This window comes from Pygocentrus nattereri, chromosome 23, assembly GCF_015220715.1.
Source record: "Pygocentrus nattereri isolate fPygNat1 chromosome 23, fPygNat1.pri, whole genome shotgun sequence".
Lineage (NCBI taxonomy): Eukaryota > Metazoa > Chordata > Actinopteri > Characiformes > Serrasalmidae > Pygocentrus > Pygocentrus nattereri.
The window spans coordinates 11752345-11773433 of NC_051233.1; the positions used below are offsets into that span (position 1 = coordinate 11752345).

The following is a 21089-nucleotide window of genomic DNA, read 5'->3' on the forward strand; positions in this document are numbered from 1 at the left end:
GAGATGCGCGCGCACCCCGGTGCCCCAGACCTAAGCCGGTGCTTCTACGCCGGCCACGTGAACGCGGACGCGCTGTCGTATGCGGCGCTGAGCTTGTGCGGCGGCATGCGCGGCGCGTTCGGCTACGACGGCTGGGAGTACTTCATCGAGCCTGCGGCCGGCGAGGAGGGCGCAGTGGAGGGCGCGCACGTGATCCGGCGGCGCACCAACGGCGAGCGGCGATGCGCCGTGGACGGAGACCTCGGGGGCTCCAGCGCGGCCGTGGCACGCGCTTTGGGGAAGCTGCGGAAGCGCGCGGAGGAGGAGGAGAAAGAGGAGAACGAGTTGCGCACGACGGCCCTGAAAAGCCGCTCCAAGCGCTTCGCTTCCGTCCCGCGCTACGTGGAGACGTTGGTGGTGGCAGACGAATCCATGGCCGACTTCCACGGAGACGACCTCAAGCACTACGTGCTCACTCTGATGTCCGTGGCCGCGCGCCTCTACAAGCATCCGAGCATCCTTAACCCCATCAGCATCGCCGTGGTCAAATTCATGGTCATCGGCGACGAGGAAAAAGGGCCCAAGGTGACCAACAACGCGGCCATGACCCTGCGCAACTTTTGCACTTGGCAGAAAAAGGTGAACAAGAACAGCGACAAGCACCCGGAATACTGGGACACGGCCATTCTCTTCACTAAACAGGTAAGGGCAAGTCCGTTAAATCTAGGGCACGTCGATAGGGGGCGATCCACTACTTAGTGCGAGTCTAACAAAGAACTTGTAGGAAGCTGTGGTACATCAAGACGTCTTGCAGTGTGCAAAGCCCCAAAACAGCTGGATGCAATTTATCTATCCAACTAACAAACACAACAAACTGCTGATGATGAACTTTCAGGCATAGTTTGGAGATTGTGTTTCAGTGTCAGCGCAAAAGCTCACTGCATACATGTTCGTAATCCTCAAAAAGCCTTATCTAGAAACACAACCAACCAACCACACAGACACAGAAACAAACAAACTGGTTTGATGCCCATCTAACTGTTGGTTTGTTTTCTCTCTCTCTCTCAAAAAAACAAAACAAAAAAAAAAACATTTTGCATGAAATTGTAAACAGGTTGTGTTCTTAATCCAAGAAAAAAAAAAAACAAGTTGTGTGATGCTAGACTGACCGCTGTTGTATTTTGTCTCTCTGACTGTGCACTGCACAGGCTGCAACAAGACCAGCCTCCTCATTTAACCCCCTGTCCCTGAGGGCATCACCTCTGGTTTATGATATGTTGTTATAGTCAGGGTTCAGCTATGTCCAGAGGCTGCTGCCCCCTATTGGCAAACGTGTGCGAGTAAGAATGTGTGCAGTGGATCTAGAGAGGGTCGCAAATCATCCAAGCAGTTTCACATGGTCAGATATATGGCACAGTATGTTAACTCACTGGTTTGAGATCAGTGTTAAATTAAGTGAAAGATAAAGTGAAATGACTTTAAACAGTTTAGGTCAGGATAGGTTTTGCTTAAGATGAAGCTTTGCTGTGTTTTCCATGTTGAGGGAAAAAGGAAAGCCAGCACATGGACAGAAAGATGAGGGTGACTACTTAGTAGTGCTGTGTAGAATTGTTGTTGTCAGCAAAGAGAGCATGAACTTTTGCAATTTACCTGAAACACATTCGTGCACAGACAACGAGAGTGGTCAAGGGATGTGCCAGTGTATACTACCATCCTGCACACTCCAAAAGCTGAACATTTTCCCTGCTTTAATGTTCAGTAATGGGACAGATATATGGAACCACTGCCATCATAAACTGGAGTTTCTAATGCTTCACATATTCACATATACAGCAGCAGGGACGATTACAGGATGGTCAAACAAAGTTTAGTGTTCAAATTCTCAACCTCTGTAGTTTATGTCTTTAAGCAAACGCATACAGAAACACCAGGCTTTGCACTGATTCACCTCAAACAAACCCAACTGAACTCAAGCTTTCTCTGTCAGCTGTTGTTCAGGAACACCCACGTGTGGACGTTCCGCCAGCCCTTCACACGCCAAATGAGTGAAGATTTTTTCCCCTCTATAAGCTCCTCGGAGCCTCACATGGCCCTAGCTGACCGTATCAGCCTGTCATTTCTCCCAGGACTGTGGCCCAGTCCAGGCCAGTCATCCCAGAGGGAGTCAGAAGTTTAGCTTTGCTTTTTCTGCTGGGAGCCAGTAAGCTGTGGGAGCCAGAGAGCATGGTTCCTCCCTGCATTCTTCTGCTTATTGCACTCATTACTCCATGAAGATAGAGAGGTGGCCTGACATTTTTTGGAGTCCAAAGAGCCACTGCAGGCCAGCTGGTTGGCGGGATTGTGTATGGGGGAGGGGGGTATATAGCCTTGTCAAGCAAGACTGAATTGGTGGAAGAGTGGGTAAAAGAATGAGTAGAAAGTTATAGTTACCTCTACACATGGGTAAAAGACAGGAGCAATGGATAAATAGGTGGTTGGCCAGTTGATTTAATGGGATTGAGATGGATAGAAGAATGGACAAGTAGATTACAAAGATTTATGGATGCATGCTTGGTTAGCAGAAAGTAGTAATGTATTAATAGGTGGTTGGTAAGATGAATGGATGATTGATTGAAGGGAGCACTAGACAGTTCAACACAGATAATGTCCAAAACAATTCTAAACTAATCTATAACTGATAAATGATAACATTTGTTGATGACTCAACATATGTTAGTAAAGGCCAAACATATTTGATATTAAAATCTACTGATCGGTAATGTTGATTCCCTCCAAATGTTACCCTGAGGTATATGCTTGTGAGCTAAGATTACTCTATAAACAGACAGAGAGGACAGTTGGCCCAGCTTTAGCTCTTTAGAGAACTGACATGCAATCTGATCAAACCCACTACACACCCCTCACAGCAGCTACCACATTATTTCATTCTTATGATGTCACGGGAAAGGTTATGTCATGCCGTGGGTCTTGTCATGTTTGGTCCCTTTTGTGTTAAGTGAGCAATTTTGCAGCATTAAGAGTGAATGGCTTTATACAACCACCTACAGTGAGAGGAAATTGCAATAGCCATTGCAAAATCAATCACATAACTAATTTGAAGGAAAACAAGATTTATAGCTTGGTCCTCAATGCACACTGGCCTGAACAGCTTGTATATTTCAGTTTCTCTTATTGCAGCTTGGGTGACCTAGATGACTTGGTGGAGGGGGTGGGGTGGGGGTACAATGCAGGGATATAGCAGATGAAACAAGAAAAAGTGTCCAATTTCTATGGGATCTTCCCTCAACCACAGTTGCAGCTGGGAACGATCTGACTCCTTTCCTCTTCCCCCTCCACCCATCCCCGCAGAACACGCCTGTTTCCCATTACCAGTGAGGAAAAGAGAAAAAAGGGACCCCCCCCAAATCCCACCTCGTCAAGGCCCACCTGCTGTAGAAGGCTCTTTCCAGCTGCAGCCTGGGGAAAGTCTCTCTCTGGGGCGCTGCAACATTTCTTCCAAGTCGTTCCTTTTTCCCTCCAGCACTTTTCGGTACAACCTCCTTCCTCATAGCTGTCTCCAGGATGTGCCCTTTGCACTCAGGGAGCTAGTATGGTGTGTGATTTCCTCTTTAGTCCTTGGCAAGCGCTGTAAATTACAAATATTCTGTCTAGACAACTCACTTAAGTGTGTTTGAGTAAAGGTAATGTGTAATGAGTAATGAGTAAGGTAATTTGTGATAAACTATAAAAAGGTAACTGTTTAAATGAATTAACCACTAAATCAACTACCGTCTGTTAGAACTGTGGTGATTCCCCCTGATAATGAGTCTTTCCTGTCAGAATCAACAGCAAAGTCCAAAGCTTTGGCTGAGTCATACTTCAGTGCACAGTGTTTTCCCCAATATGAAGAGGTATTACTTTTAATATTAGCGCTTACATCAACACTAACCAATTACCACATAGTAAATTGAGCCTAGGAAATACTGGCATAACGGTGTGACTGGCACATCCAGTTCATCGTAGAGTCCACTTCCTCTTTTGTGATTGGTTAAGATACTCCCAAGCATAGCCAGCACTTCAAACGATCCATCACAAACCACCTCATACAATCTTGCACCAATTTATAAAAAAATAAAAAACAGAACAAGAACTGGTACCAGCAAACTGGCTGTCAGGAGGACTTATGTAGTGATTCCGAGAGGTCTTTTAGATAATTTTCTGTATTATAAATTTCTGTATTCCTAAATTTCCTTCGGGATCAATAAAGTATCTATCTATCTATCTATCTATCTATCTATCTATCTATCTATCTATCTATCTATCTATCTATCTATCTATCTATCTATCTATCTATCTATCTATCTATCTATCTATCTATCTATCCATCTAAACATTCAATGATTACCTTAACTATGTAAACTTACCATTACAGTGATGATGTAGAGCAGAATCTTTGAGCTACAAATCTCATATAATGGTAAGGCAATGAGCTCTGAGTCTTTTAGTTTATATTATATTTGCAGAAGTAAGTTCACATGAAAGCACAGCCGACACATGAACCTCTGCTTGATGACTTATTGTCGTTGTATTTGTGTAATAGGTGTATTACTGGAGTAATGGGCATGTTATGTTGATATATAATGAGGGAGGTTAAAAAGAGAGGGGCAGAATTAGATAGATCACAGGAGAAAGTAAAACAAATAGAGAGAGAGAGAGAGAGAGAGAGAGAGAGAGAGAGATGCACACATGGAACAGTTTGTATTTTGTAAAAGGGGTAATGAAAGTCATATGTTTTCTCTGTTGGGTGCCAATTGGGTCAGGAGAGAAGAGAGTTTCACCCCCTTTCACTTTGTGCCAATGATTGAGAGGTTTTGCCAGACCTGGAGGAGATGTCTGAGAGCAAGAGAAACATTATTCAATTGCCAAAAAGCATCTGATCTGAGCTCACCGCTGCCCACTTGTTGAGGTTAAGGGAGTGTTTGCCCATAACTTACTTAACGTCAAGCACAGTTACACCCTGTTAAATTCAGGCTGACACCCACTGCTAAATGAGAAGATCCATAGTTCATTTTATGAGTCTAATATGTCATCAAGCACTTGCCTGTAGGAGGTGTGCTTTACTTAGCTGGCGAGCAAGTTTCTGATGAAATAACACCACACAAAACCACAAGACTTCATATAGTTTAATAATCTAATTAAATAAAGTCCTTTTTTAAAATTATTTTGTATATTCTTGTTACCAAGAGCGAGGGCTGACTCACTTGGGCATACATTTAGAGTTGGCAATGGAAACAACCAGCAGCAAATGAAGGCAAAGGAGTGGTTAGCATTAAACTGGCCCGAAACATTTCAGAGAATGCTCACTCATCTGTGGCATCTGTGTCTTTCCGTCTTTGGCCTTCACTTTTAAAAATATAGGTTCATAAACGATGTTCTTCAGCACTGATTAGCTCCTCAGCAACGTTGCTATGAGCAGTTCGGGTGTTAGCTTTAGTGTTAGCTCATCTGAGGAGATAGCTTCTGTCACTAACGTTCTCTTTATAAGACTTGAAAACCTACCGCTTAAACATTGAGTGGCTAAACGGTTTCCCTGGTTTGATTAATGCAAACATAGTTTCCAGGTTTTCTTGTTCACTTTAAGTAAATTACTGTAATCTATGTACTTTTTAATGTACCCCTCTGCCAAATTTGACTTTGTACTGCTGGTTTTATGTTTAAGTTTTAGTCTATAATCACAAGTCTTACAGAACTTAACACATAGTCTGAGCTGTAAGTGTGATGGAAATAGCAACAATAACTTATTTAATTTACAAAAATGCCCCTTTAAAGAACCATCCATTGATAGGCTCTTGAGGAACCCAAAAGTGGCTCTTTTATGGCATCATACCAAAGGACCCTTGTTGGGTATCTTCTTGGTACCCTTATTTTTAAAAATGTTGACATTCACACATTGTGAATACCTTCTGGAACCTAATAAATATCCTAATAAAGTTTACCCTCACTATACCAAATACCCCAGACAATAAGCCACAGGAAGTGGGCCTCATTTTGATCCAAGCCTTTGTGGAATCCTATAATATTCCCACCTGGTTTATTGGGATACCCTGTAGCTTTATCCGAGTGCTCCACTCTGCCTTTGGTTTACTGCAGCAGTATAATATAGCAATGGTTGTCCTCATGCATTATTTTCCAATTGATTTGCTCTGGTGCACTGTATCCCAGCTGATGTGTAGGTGTGTAATTCCTTCAGTGTTTCACAAAACTTTGATTGCTGATTCCTAAACGTTGTCAGGGGGACTGTGAGGCACTGACCCTTGATCTTGTGTATGTTTCTACATTCTTCAAGGCAAGATATCACCAAAAAATAAGGGCACTATGGGCTAAGCATGAGTTTTTTTTTACGCTTAACCTGCACAGGTCTCCATGACCCAGCAGCTGGGTCCACACAAACTGAAAGAGGTATAGCGGATAGAAGAAGTAGGTCAGAGTTAAAAAATGAGCTTGTTTAATGAAAAGAACAATAGTTTTTTCATTCTTTTTTCACTCATGCTGTCTCGCGCTTTTGTTAATAGCCATCCTCCCTCTCACATACTCACATCTGGATCGCGTTTTCAACGGTCGACAACTGTGGCGCATAAACAATTTGTCACACTCATTTGGGATTTTGCCTTAGATAATGGTCTTTAACATTCAACCAAACTGTCAGTGCTTTTGGCTTGAGAATTGAAGCCTTAGTGTGTATAACCATAAACGACATTTTTTGCTCTGTGCCTAGCCCATCTATGTGCTAATCTGTCCTCACAAAGCATCTCAGGAGGGCTGACCGCATTCCTGCTCTGATCTTAGTTAGCACATGCTACGAAGGTAACAGACCCTGGAACAGCACTAGTGCTAAGTTCCACGTAGACCGCTTCACAGCTTTGTCATATTAAATGCATCACTGTCAGCACAAAGTACTGATCTTTTATGTAGCCTTCTCTGTATTATGGTTGTCAACCAGCGTAAGTCCTTTTCTTAAGGGTTGGTCAGCAAGGGTGTTGCACCCTGGGATTGCGCTGACAGAAAACCCTGTTATTATGATGTACAATCAGTGGGGATCAACGGATATTTCGGGCAAATGTGTTTTAAACAGTGTGGTAAGAAAATATAGGTCAGCTGGAAACTTCTTTCCTTTGGCTGGATACACTGTGCTTTAACAGCAACAGTTACCTCATGTTGCAGCAAAAATTCAGAGAAATTTTAACAGGGCATCTGGAATATCTTTCAGTGAATCAAAAACACTTAGGAACACATTTCAGAAAGGGAAAGGGATTAGACCATTGGCTTCTCAAGATTCTTTATGGTCACTTCATCATCAGCCTGTTCTAACCACAGTCCAAAGATGATTTTTTGGATCATGTCATAGCTCTAATAGTGCTCTGGATAAGAGAAAACGTTTAGTGGACAGGAATGCTAGATCAAGCTTCCTGAGTGCGTTCTTTGTGTGTTTGTTATTATTCAATTACACCTAATTGCTTCATTGGTCACAAATCGTTCCACGTTGTAAAATATAGACACAAACAAGGAAGTCATTTGCCCTGAATCAAAGAGCCTAGTTTGCTGAATGTTTTCCTGAAATCTTTTTATTTTCATGAAAGCTTTCTCGAAGCCAATTTATTTTTATTCTTGTGTTACACTGAAGAGCCATGTGCTAAGTTATTAATGTAATACCCATATGGATTAACATCCATGCACCATAACTATGTTGGCCAAGTCATGGGTAGAATGGGTTGTTGGAGTGCCACTCAAGCAACCTTGTTTTGTAAGCATGCCTTTGCAACAGATGCTATTGTACAGGCAATCCACGCATGACCAATTATGGTTTCTCTTAGAAATTCACTCTAGGCAACAGTTCTGTTTGATGTTTCCATACATTAGTATCTGTCCTTAGCTCTTCTTAACCCCTTAAATGGCCAGGGTTCAATGGTGGGCCCAAAATGTTATTACATATCTCTATAACCTGAAAATAGATCAACCAATTTGCAACTCCCTATAGCTGCTGAATAATAAGCCTTAGTAGGTAATAAGCCTGGAATTTTAAGGGGTTTAACCAATCTTCATCTGATCCAGGATCTGTGTGGGGCCTCCACCTGTGACACTCTGGGCATGGCAGATGTTGGCACCATGTGTGACCCTAAGCGGAGCTGCTCGGTGATTGAGGACGATGGCCTACCATCTGCATTCACCACTGCCCATGAACTTGGTGAGTGTACTGATAAAGAAAAGCCATTTCAGGCAAGGAGATGTTTAAAGCAGATACGTTTTAGCACAAGTGTGTCCAAGGGAGTCCCTCTCACAGAGTGAGGTCTATAGCCCTTTAAAAAAATGCTTTATGTGGTTGGAACTCCTTGACAACTGGATTAGGAACCAGTAACCAACCACCTATGCCTCCAGTAGTCTGAGCATCCCAAAAAATTATATTTGTTCACCTTAAACTAGGTGTTGGTTGAGGTAAGTGAGCCACATCATGTTCCTTTGCAAGGATTTGAGAAACAGCTGAAGTAAGATTATCAGCTCATTTTGCAGTCCATGCAGGAAGCCTCATCTTTGGTTTTGGTAAAGCTCAAAGTGGGGGATAGCTGCTGGAGATACTGGTGAAGTGACTCACATAGCAGTGACTTGATCGTTGACAAGATAATTGCCCATTTTGAACGGAGTGGTGATTCCAAGGGAAAAAATGTGAAGTTGATTTACTTGAGGTTTGCAAATGACACATTCACAAATACATTCGCAAGAAGAAACGATAGTAAAACCTTTTCTTTCTCTTTTGTTGTCCTTTTCTCTCTTCTTGTCTCTTCTCTTTACAGGCCATGTCTTCAATATGCCTCATGATAATGTGAAAGCATGTGAGGATATATTTGGAAAGTTGCAGGACAATCACATGATGTCTCCTACCCTAATCCGGATCAACCGCACCAGCCCATGGTCTCCCTGCAGCGCTGCTATCATCACAGACTTTCTGGACAGTGGGCATGGTGAGTCAGATTAAAGGAGTTGGTCTAAACCTAACCTGCCAGACATTCGATTGTGATTGTCTAGTTTTGTCTGCATTACTAACTTCAGTGCTCAACTTGTGTAAAGGCTGAACTTGAGTTTTAATAAGTGGTAGTCTAATTTCTCCAGTAATGCTAATTCTGAAGCTCAGTTTGCTCTTGAGTAAGACTCACATGGAGTTTTATCTTGTACCTGTCTAGTTTATCCTGTAATAATCTAGTTCAGTTCTAGTTCAGTTATCAGCCTTGCTCCTGAAGAGATCTGAACTCCTAAACTCCTAAAGAGTTCAACCCTCATTGAACATATTTGATCTATATCATTAGTGCATTTAATAAGTTGGATCAGGTATGCTAGATTTGGGCTGGAACTGAAGTTTGCAGGAAGGCAGATCTTCAGGTCCAGGGTTGGTGACCACCAACATAGTTTCTCCTACATTGCTCTCTAAAGCCTTATTTATTCTGAGGCTGAACCTGGGTCATTTATCATGGCTGTCTAGTTTCTACTACTAACGTGAATCTTAACTTGCTAATTCTGAGTCTCACGTGTGATTGTCTAGTTTATCTTGCATTGCTAACTGAGAAGCTCAACTTTTGCAAACTCAACTCTGCTAACTTGCGTCTCTCTTGTGGCTGTGTAGTTTTTCTTCATTGCCACCTCTGAAGCCCAGCTTCTGCTAACTCTCACCTTAAGTATCAAAATCAGCGTTTCCACTATATATTTTGCAGAAGCAGCCAGCCGCTGCAAAATTATTTCTGCTGCTGCACAAAACTCTGCAGAAAGCTTTTAATTTGAAAAAACAGTTATAGGAAGTGGACCACCATTGAGCAAGCAGTGAGGGCTGAGTTGAACCGAATTGCTGAATGAAGCATTCACCAGTGGAGTGGACTATTCAGACGGTTTTAGCAAGCTGTAGTTAGTGAACTGGCTAACATAGCACACTGTTTATCTGTTTTATTCTGTGCCAACCTGGATACGTGCTCAAGCCCATCAACCACTGCAGAAAAAAATAATAAAGGAAACACTGAAAATGGAATCCGTCGTAACATTTGTGGGCCACTGTTAATGTTTTAGAGTTTAATAGACATAGCAGAGACGTGTGACTCATCCATCAAGACCATTTATGTGTTAGGAGTGTTCTAAACTGAGTGTAAATACACATTAGATACTCTCTCATCACTCCAAACTGTGCATTTAGGTGTCCCTTGGATGACAGTCGTAGCTCTAGGCAGTTCCAGGGTGAGCGCTGGACCACAGATCTCTGCCAATCAGGGCAAACCACTGTGTTGGCCTCCGAGAAAACAGCAACTGATGGTTCACAAACTCACTGCAGTGCTTTTTGGGCAGCCAGCCAGACCACTTGTCTGAAAGTAGACTGGGTTAGGACAAGCCAAATTGTCATTGGCTGTAGGTGCACACCAATCTAGTTTTCCCACGCAGGTTGAAATAGATTCTTGGTTTCTGTCTTGCCCTCTTTGGAGGAAAAAAAGTGAAAAGTCCATTAGGAGAATGGAACAAACGCAGCAAAATGGGAGTTTGTCTTTTATGTCAGTCTCATTTCACATGTAATAAAGAAAAATATCCTAAACACATTGTAAATAAATGAAAGTAAGGGTCACTTGAAAAAAGTCAAACTCTGCATAGTTTTTTGTAATCAACTTAGTTTAGTCAAAACCTTTTTTTTAAAAAAAAAAACTCTTTTACTTAAAAAAAGAAAACTGAAATGTGGCTGTTTCCTTATATGATGAAATTGCTTCAGAATCGTACTTAGTCAGAAATATCTCAGAACAGTGCGATCTCTAATTAAATAGTTCCTTTTGCTAAGACAGAGAGCATTTTCTGTGCTTAGATAAAGAGCATTTAGCTGTGCAAACTAATGAATTAACTAAAGTAAAGTTTTTGTAAAAGTTTTGAGACATTTTTATACCTTTTCACTTTCTATGACTTTACAGCTTCTGAGTAACATGACTGTCTAACTACCTGATCATCCAAAAACAAGAGGTGGTTAGTTCAAATCCCAGTGATGTTTCAGAAGTCTGCAAAGGAAAACCACCTCCCCAGGCTGGGGGTACTGTGTGGTGGAGGAGTTGTAAGCTGGTGGGTGGGAAGTGGTGATCTCCAAATTCCAGAGAGGAACTGAGTTAAAATCCAACAAAAAAGGAACACGTGGCAACCACATTTGTGGTTTATTTTTGAGTAAGCTCAACCAAAACTATATTTTGTAGACCTAACGTTTAGTACTAATAAATTAAAGTTAAAATGACATTTTATGTTTTTTAGGCCACATTTTATGTTTTTTTCCCCAATAGCAAATAAACAGTGATTGTGCATTTGAATATGTGGAAGTATATTCTCTGTACAGTATCTGTGCTTATTTTCCATTAGAAAATCAACAAAACACATCATTTGATCAGCAGTGTTTAATCCTTTACAGATGACTGTAGCTAACATGTAATAGAAACCTACACACACCAATTAGAAACCTTAAACTGTGTCAAATTGTAATTGTAAGTAATCCCAGGCTTAAAGACTAGATGAGCATAAAATTGTATATATTAGTTGTTAGATTGTTGGAAGTTGGGGCTGAAGCTTATCCCAACATTCATTAGGCAGAAGGCAGGTGTCATGATTGGCCCCTCCCAGTCCTGTCCATGTGTTCATGTTTTGGTTTAGCCCCCTTGTTTCATGGCTCCGCCCCTGATAGTCTCCACCTGTCCCTCGTTATTCCTGTTGTATTTAAGCTCTGTGTTTGTACTTGGTCTTTGCTGTTTGTGTTTGCTTTGTTTGATCGTGCTATCTGTTTGAACCATTTATTGTTTGTCATCATGTCTGTATATCGTTCTATCCGTGTTGGCTCTATGACCCTGGATTTGCCCATGATAAAAGTAGCTTATCTCAGCACATGCATCCGCCTCCTCACTCCGCGAGCAGGAAACATACTGGACAGTCCATCACAGGGCTTTTTTGACAATCTCTTACTTTAAAACATAATGATTGGTATATCACTTATATATATATATATATATATATATATATATAAAGTGTGTGTGTGTGTGTTGGTATGTAGTCTCCAGCCACATACTTTGCCTCTCCAGACAGATGACCCCAGGTCAATGTGGAGTAACTGACTCTGAGGCCATGCACTTAACAGCACACACACATTTTTACACAGTTTGATCTACAACTGTGTGAAAGCAACCAGAGAAAAAGCAAACAGTGCTGACATGGATGTTTGTGTGAGTAAGGGCCCAGTGTGATTTCACTGATTAGGACGTTTACAGTAGGCTCTCTGAAGCCTTCAAAGCCTCAGACTGATATTCACACACTCTCAGACCAAACAAATAAATGCAGACATAATGAATCCAAGGATGGGAGTTAAACAAACATCTCCCAGTCATAACTCGTTTGTTCATTTGGTCAAACGTCTCCCAAAGCGATAGAGCTAAATATCAACAATCCTAACTAAGAGGTCCGTTTTGCTTTGGTGTGATGATTAATTAGTATGATGTTTATCTTTTGTTGAGTTGAAGCTTTAATAGCAAACTATGTCATTGAAATGGGTGTATTTTTCACATAACATGCTCTTAGTACAAGGTGACCTTGGCTTTAAAAGAATCATGGTCTAGAGGAAATCCTGTCATTTTTCTATACATTTAATTTACAGTATGTAATTATATAAATGCAATTACTAGGGCTAGTTTAAAAAAGTCTATTCGATAAATTATTAATGCCACCGTTTTTCGCCTAATTGTACCCTTCCATAGTTCCAGGCTGAAGCCCAGCTGCTGTGTAATTTGCCATGATTGACTCTGCAACCATAGCACTCTCGTTTATGTATGGCTTTTAAATAGCAAGTTCATTTCATATATGTATAACAAAATGCACAGCTGTTTTAAATGGAAAAAAATCTTTCTTTAGTGTCAAATATGATCAAATAAGACAAATGCAATTACACAAATAACACAAAATACAACAATTAACTGAATTATTTTATTTATTTGATAAACTTTATAATTGCATAATTACATAATTAATTACATAGCTCATTAATTTAATTACATGTACATGTTATTTTTTTTCTGTATAGACAGACTCAAGCCTGCACTTCCATTTTCCATTGGCTGTGATGTCAAAGAATGACAAAAACATGGCAAATAAAAAAAAACTAAAAACAAAACAAAATATCATCTCTTCTACTTACAACCACAAACAAACCCATTTCTGAATCAGTTCAGTTCAGCTACACTATTAAACAAAATTATTTTTGAAAGGTTCTTTAGTAAAGTATAGAACAATTAACACTTAAACAACTCTTGGTACGATTAAAGGGTTCTTTGCATCATTAAGGGTTCTTCAGATTCAGATTCAGAATATGCTGTAAATGATTCTATTTAGAGTGTAGCTATAAGCCAGAAATAATCAAAATGCCCACAGCTGTGACCTCTAAGTGTTAAAAAGTCATGTAATCCTTTCCTGCAATCAAATGTGATGAACATGGCACTTTATCCCTGCAGGTGAGTGTTTACTTGACCAGCCCCAGAAGCCTTTGGCCCTCCCTGAAGTTCTCCCTGGTGCATCCTATGGTCTGGAGAAACAGTGTGAGCTGGCATTTGGGATTGGTTCCAAGCCATGTCCACTAATGCAGGCTCCGTGCCAGCGGCTGTGGTGCACGGGGAAGACCCGCGGGCAGCCCGTCTGCCAGACACGCCATTTCCCCTGGGCAGACGGCACCAGCTGCGGGGATGGCATGGTTTGCCTACGTGGCATCTGCCTAGAGAAGCAGGAGGTCATGAAGACAAAGGTAAATGCCAATGCAGTACATAGACACACAGGGTACACTTGTGTGGCTACTTTACATTAAACATGCATAACCCCATTAAACATGCATAAACCCACAATAAGCTACTACAATGGCCAGCTACTAAAAAAGACATTCAGTACCATTTACTGTATCATTTAAGTTTGGAATGTTTTAAAAATGTACAGCCAAGATAATGTATGTGTAAAATGACCCTGACATGCTAGTCTTCTGTGACTGTGGAAGAAGCTATTAAGCGTTAAGTAAAAATGAAACAATTTTAAATCCAGAATGAGGCTGTGGATGAACTGAACTGTGGATTATTTAAAAATGAATAAGATATTTGTATACCAGCAAGAATGAGCTATATGCCATAATTTGTGATACCATCGCACTTTTTTTCTTCACACTAAGATTCTTTTGGGAAACTGGGCCCACGTCAGCTAAAGGATGCCCAAGCTAGTTTTGTGTGGCTAGAATTGCACTGGGTGATGGTAGGAGACCAAGGTCAAGGTCAGCATTAGAGATGTCAGTTTCCAAAGAATATCCCAAGGATATTCTGCTCAAAAGTATTGGGTGGTGCTTCCTCACTCCAGAGAACACAGTGCCACTGCTACACAGCCCAAAGCTAGGGGGCTTTATACCCCTCTAATTGGCTCCAGAATGTCCTTTTCTGTTGGTAAACGTATTGCTAAGAATGCAATTGTGCACCTGTTAGCAATGGACGCACTTTAAATTCACTAATTAGAAAGCATATCTGGATGCATTTGGACATACAGTGTGGTTGGCTCAGCCGAGGCGTGTCTCTTTATTTTTGCACTGGAGCTACCATTCCTTTTAAGTGCTGCTCTTCCAGGCACATACGCTCTCATCTCTACAGGAAGTCTCACCATGCTGTGATAAGGTACATGAGTACTGCAGGTATTTGACATATTGTAGACCTGTTAAACTCACCTCTACAGACCCAGTCCCATTGCTTTGTTTTGTTGCAAAGTAACATGTCTGTGAACAAACAGAACCCTTTTGGAGTTCTCAACTGGTTCCTTTGTGTAAGAGGGTATCAGGTGTAGTCTTGTGTATTTTAGCATTTCCTCAGTATTTCCTCAAGTCAGTTAATTATCATTACTCTTGCACATGGACCACTTAACAGGCCCTTCATGAGGTGAACCGGGAACCTCTAGAGGAATCTCTTGTAGTGTCAAGCAGACCTTCAACCTTTTGAGGTCTGCTCTTCTCTGTTAGTTTCTCTCTAACATATTTGCAACTAGCAAAGATACTCTAGATAGAAAAAGAGCTGTTTGTAAGTTGCTCTTTTTAAGAAAGCTGCTAAATGCTATAAATGTAAATGTTTCACAGGGCTGTTGCTGTTTATGTGATATGTAAAGAACTTGAAGGCAATAATGTGTAGAATATTATTTTTTCTCATTTTGAACAAGAAAACTCATAGAAGTCACACGTCAGTCGTGTTTTATTGTTACTGTGTTTAAACATATCAGTATTAAGATCTGAACCAATCTGAACTGAATAAGCTCATTAAAAAGCATCTAACAGTAAAGAATCCCTTGTGCTTCTTTTATGCAGAGATAGAAAACATGGTAACACGCAAAAAGCTACACCCTGATCTGTTTCAATGTGGTCAACGCACAGATGCACAAGCTGTAATTTCTCTAGTGGTGGATTTAAACAAATTAAAGGGGTCAAATTTGCAGAACAGAAGACTGGCAAACACGTGGCACCATGTGTCACAATCTTTGCTGGAGATAACAAAAGCACGCTGTAGATTTATATTAGTCATTATATCATAGCTCTCTGAAACACTGGGAGGCAATCTTTCAAAAGTTTAGAATGCACTTTTAATAAATACCACATGTGAATCTGATCAAGAGTTACTGTTGGGTGTCCTGTCTTGGTTTACAGAAAGCAAAAACACCCTCTATATTATTGCAATACTTGTGGCAGCTCAAAGTCCTTTAGACATGGGTTATAAAGTGTAGCATAGTAAAATATGTTGAGAATAATTTATTAGAGTTACTGTTTGGTTTCAGCTATATAATGGAAAAAAAATCATTTTTGATATTGAAACATACTTAAACTCTGGATTTGGGTGAATAAAGGTTCTGCAAATCCAGATCAAGAAACATGTTTAACTTGCACTGATGTCTTCTTTGAATGTAGGAGGTCACTCAAGAGAAAGGCAAAGATTTTAGCACATGCATATGTCTTACATCACACCTGGTTATTGATGGACTGATATTTATATCAGTTGTTGAGGGCAAATAACAGCACCATATTGAAGTCTTCTGAATTTGACATTCTCTCTCTCTTACTCTAGGTGGATGGAAAGTGGGGCAAATGGGGGGCATTTGGAACTTGCTCTAGGACTTGTGGTGGTGGGGTGCAGTTGGCGAGGCGAGAGTGCAATAACCCACTGCCAGAGAACGGAGGCAAATACTGCCAAGGAGTGAGGGTCAAGTACAGATCCTGCAACCTCACACCGTGCCCTGACACTGGTAAGAACTTTTCAGTATGCAACTTCATCTAAGCCCAGTACACTTTACTTAAAGGTTTATAGGAGTGTAAAGCAAATATTTAGCCAATAATATATGCAATCTTCCCTAACGCCAAATATAGTGGCAGCCAAGACTGGTTTGGTCTTCAAAGTTTGTTTCCTCACTTTTGCATTAAAGCTAACAAGTAATACAAACTTATATTCAGTCTAGCAAAATCATCACAAACATACTGTTACCTTTAAAAATGTTCCACTATTTGCTAAAGCTTCTTCCATTACTAGTTATCTACAATAGCCTCATAGGAGGCTAGTAAGTGCAGAATAAAGAAGCAAGTAAAATTGTGTACACTTGGTTTTTGCTCATTCAATTGCTTTAAAATAGTGAACCAGAGGGGGAGTTTTGACATGTAGTTCAAATACATGTTCTGGTGTTGTTGCCAGCTGCACTTGTACATGTAAAGATAACAATCCATCATTTTAATTGGACATATGCACTCTGGGTCACTTTTACAAAGTTTCATGGCCTGCAAACGTGGAACCTTTAGATCTTTATACAACAACAAAGAGCAAAATGACGTCTGGTCATTATACTGTAGATCTGGTACCATTTCAGTGGGAACTAAGTTGAGTGCATCATGCGCAGAGGAAGGCTTGACCTCATGACTCAGTTACTTCATTTGGTTGAGAAAAGCTTAACCCACTTGTATTTGTTTATCATTGAACCTCGATCTAAATGCACTTTTTCAATAGAACAGCATATGATTTAAATTTGGTAAGTATATTGTACGAACTTCAAATCTGGGGCTTTTTAAAAAGAGCACTCGTTTGGTTTTATATACCTTCCTCGGGATGAAAAGATAAGGGCACATTTCTGCCATAGTGTTTGCTGTAAGTTATAGTCTTATTTTTTCTGTCCTGTTCATTTTATTTGTTTTAGTTGTACTGTCATGTCTATTTGTTTTATTCCTGTTATTGTTATTACTGGATTTCATTGTTGGACTCAATTGTTGTCACTGTTATTACTGTGCTTCTTTGTTTGGATTTATTCTCTGCTGATGATGCTTTTAAAGCAACTTTGAGCTTTGGGAGGGTGCTATAAAAACAAAACATTATTATTAATTACTGCAGGTTGTTTCCTTACTAACCTCTCTCTGTTTCTTCCCTTACATAGGGAAGAGTTACCGTGAAGAACAGTGTGAGGCCTACAATGGCTTCAGCCTGAACACCAATCGCCTCGCACCCTCCGTCGTGTGGGTGCCCAAGTACTCAGGAGTGTCTCCTAAAGACCAATGTAAGCTGATATGCAGGGCTAATGGAACTGGCTACTTCTACGTTCTGGCCCCCAAGGTGAGCTATAAAGGATTTATTTCATTCGACATACACTGGCAAATAAACTTCAAAACCACTCGATTTGATCATTTAAGAATCAGTTTAATGCACCAGTTAGATTGTTTAGGTATAAAGACGTAACGATACACTTGAACCACGATTTGATCATTGATATGGTATTTTGAACAAAATTCAAATGAAGAAAATGATGTCTCATATTGTTGCACAGCTTATTACTAAACATGCTAGAAGGAATTATTGGTTGTTCCTGGTTGTTTATGAACTTTGTTGTTCACACAGTGCAATTGAATTTGATTATATAATTGATTGAGTGGCCATTTTTCTCAAGGCATTGTGCATCTCTATGATGTACTTTGTCACACTTTGCATTGCAGAATATAAGTGTCACCATGCACGGACTATTTTGTAAAGATTCAGAATTTTCTTATAAAAATGCACTGAATACAAAAATCTGCCTGGAGGAAATATTCACACAGCAACACAACATAGACATTAAAAAACAGCACAACTGCTGTTTCAGCATATTTGATTTCAAAAAGCACCGTATTTTTTTTTAACCTTGTCAAACCTGTCGCCTTCCTAGCGATACTTTCATAGACATGGTGAAGTCTACTGTAACTGCTTTATGCGTGCTGCCAGACAATTTACAATGCCTGCAATTCCATGTGGAATTGGAGCCAGCAGTTTTCTATCTCAGTATAAAAGAAGCTCTATGCTGCCTTTATTGTTGGATGAGCTCTAGTAGTTTCTGATTGAGCGTGTGCACAGTTTTAGAATTCAGATTGGTAAGAGCTTATTATTGACTAGGTTAATTAGAGTGACAATAAAATGAGACTTAAGTGTCAGGTATATTCCTATTAATGTTTTTGATCAAAAATCGACCTATATCTGGCTTTGCTAGATCACATTCTTTACATATCAAATAAGTTCCACAAAACATTGTTGACTGAGATTAAAGGGCAGAAAATTGTTGCTTTTATGTGCTGGAATAAAAGGATTAAGGGTCAGAAATTGAGTAATTAAGGCCTATTTTCACAAAGCTGTTAGCCAAAAACTTATTGCAATTAAGGAATAAGTTGTAATACTTATAAATATCCTACATCCTATGCCTTCAAAGAGGGGATGAGATGGTTATAATTGCCCATCATTAATTCTTCAGTGATATGAAGTTGAAGTCAGCTATTCGCTTTTTGGAGTTTTCCCATTCCACCTTAAATCGTGCAGCAGTTCCGATGCCTGAGGTGCCAGAATGTAACTGTCATTTAAGGTGGAACAGAAAATTTAGCTAGCTAGTTAGCTACTGAGACATCACCATATTCCTAGCAATTTTTATGCTTGTTATGAAGAAAGAAGATAATACAATGGTTCCTGTATCGTTTTAACAGAGAAAATACTCATATTTGTGCGTTTCTTTGGTTGCTTGCACAGCCATCTTGCTGTTTTCCCTTTTCTCCCTCATAACCCTCACTGTAAAAAATGAGAGGTCAGCTCAACTTAAAATGATTTAGTAACTGATTTCATGGCTTTTCTTGAGTTGAGTCAACTTGAGGATGCCAGAGTTCACACAACTCAAACTCAAACTTCTTAGTTGAGTCAAAAATTCTCCAAGCTACTGTTTCTAGATCTGCATCTTGGTTAGATAAACTAAATTGAATGTGTTTTTTTACTCAGTTTCCCCACTAGCTGGCGCTCCTTTCCTCACACAGTCCCATCTGGCATATTCTCCTCTTGGGTTTCTGAATCATGGACAGCTGTGGTATTGCTGGGATTCTAACTCACAACCTCCTGATGTTGGGATGAATTATTAGACAGCTGCATGAGATGGTGCCACGCTTCAAAGTCAAAACAACAAATATTTTCTCCAGTGTATTAAACATTTGTAGACACAAAATCTGAGTTGCTTCATGTGTTCCTGAGTGGTACAGCGGACTGAGCCATCAACCCAACAGGAGGTTGTGAGTTTGAGCCCCAGCGATGCCATAGCCATCCATGTCTCACAGGATGGTGTGATGGAGAGAGTCTTGGCCTGTGAGAACGTTGAGTATAAAAAACAAGTTCATTTTATTTACATAACTGAGATGCAGAACTAAAAACATTAAGAGAATTTTTGACTCAACTAAGAAATTTGAGTTGTGTGTCCTCAAGTTGAGTCAAGTCAAGAAAAGCCATGTAATCAGTTACTATATCATTTTGAGTTGAGCTGACCTCTCATTTTTTGCAGTACTCTTTTTGAAGTGTATCTCTGAAAAATCTATGTTTGACACTGCACCCATCTAGATCAACAATAATCAGGGCAATGTACACCTAGGTGTCAACATGTAAAACAGAGGAGTAAGGGCTAAGTGGTAGGGGCAAGGGGTGAAATGGGATTGGGCCTTGCTGTGTTATGTCTGTTCTAGATTCTGAAATAAACATTTTTCATTTTTATGTTTAAAAATGGCTTTTATGTTTAAAAATGGCTACATCACTGAATAACATTCCAAAATCAATGCATGTGAAATACCACTTTGCCCACTCATACAGCTGTTATGCAATTTGATCAGGGTGACCTGGAAAGGTACACTATAATCATACCTTCATGTCAGTTTGAATATTTTTAAGGAAATGGTTTGTGTCTCATAAATCACAAGCTCTTCTCTCTTGCGATTTAAGCTTGAGTGGTTTATGAGGATGCGTTAAGCAAATTTCTCATCATACTTTATTCACGTCCCACAGTTACATAACCTGTCAGTTTAGTAGATCAGAAAATAGAATGTTCCACACCAGAAACATTCTTAGACTTTTTACATGTGCACTAGAGCAGTGGTTCTGAAATCAATCCTGAGGGACCACCAGACAGTCCACATTTCTGCTCCAACCCAACTCTGCATAGAATGCACTGCACTGATAAATGGCAAGTTCATTTTTACACTATACATTTATTGACATAACACAGTAATCTGAAGCCTCAAGTTTCATATCAGTTTACTACTTTTTCCACAAACTCACTGTTTTCAAGCTAAAAGATACAAGGTGAAAAAAGTCTAGGCTAGTAACATTAGCTGAGTTGACTTAGCATTAGCTTTTATCTGTTTATCTGAAAGACTACCTTTCTTGGTGTAAATTTGAAGCCATATGTGATCTACTGTCTTTCAGTGGTCTCAGTATGGTTTTATTTTAATGCGATCATGGCATAATGCTGAGTGAGGCACAAAAAAATTGAGTGTGCTTCAAGAGCGAATGTCAGTGCCTTCACTAAAATCATCCATCCATCCATCCATCAAGTCGCTTCTCCGTCAGGGTCACGGGGGGGGGGGGTGGAGCCTATCCCAGCAGTCTTCGGGCGGAAGGCAGGATACACCCTGGACAGGTCGCCAGTCCATTGCAGGGCAGACAGACAGACAGTCACTCACACCTAGGGGCAATTTAGCATGTCTTTGGACTTTGGAAACCGGAGAACCCAGA

At 40.3% G+C, this 21089-nt stretch overlaps 1 protein-coding gene across 1 annotated transcript in view; it reads left to right on the forward strand.

The window, feature by feature from the left end:
• The window catches only part of adamts15a (ADAM metallopeptidase with thrombospondin type 1 motif, 15a), a 28748-nt gene that overhangs the window by 454 nt on the left and 7205 nt on the right, over positions 1-21089 (forward strand). The window contains exons 1-6 of the mRNA XM_017701773.1: positions 1-681; positions 8068-8200; positions 8805-8972; positions 13503-13789; positions 16119-16296; positions 17467-17642. The exon at positions 1-681 is cut by the window's left edge and continues 454 nt beyond it. Coding sequence (XP_017557262.1) covers positions 1-681; positions 8068-8200; positions 8805-8972; positions 13503-13789; positions 16119-16296; positions 17467-17642 — 1623 coding nt within the window. The remainder of the gene's footprint in view (positions 682-8067; positions 8201-8804; positions 8973-13502; positions 13790-16118; positions 16297-17466; positions 17643-21089) is intronic.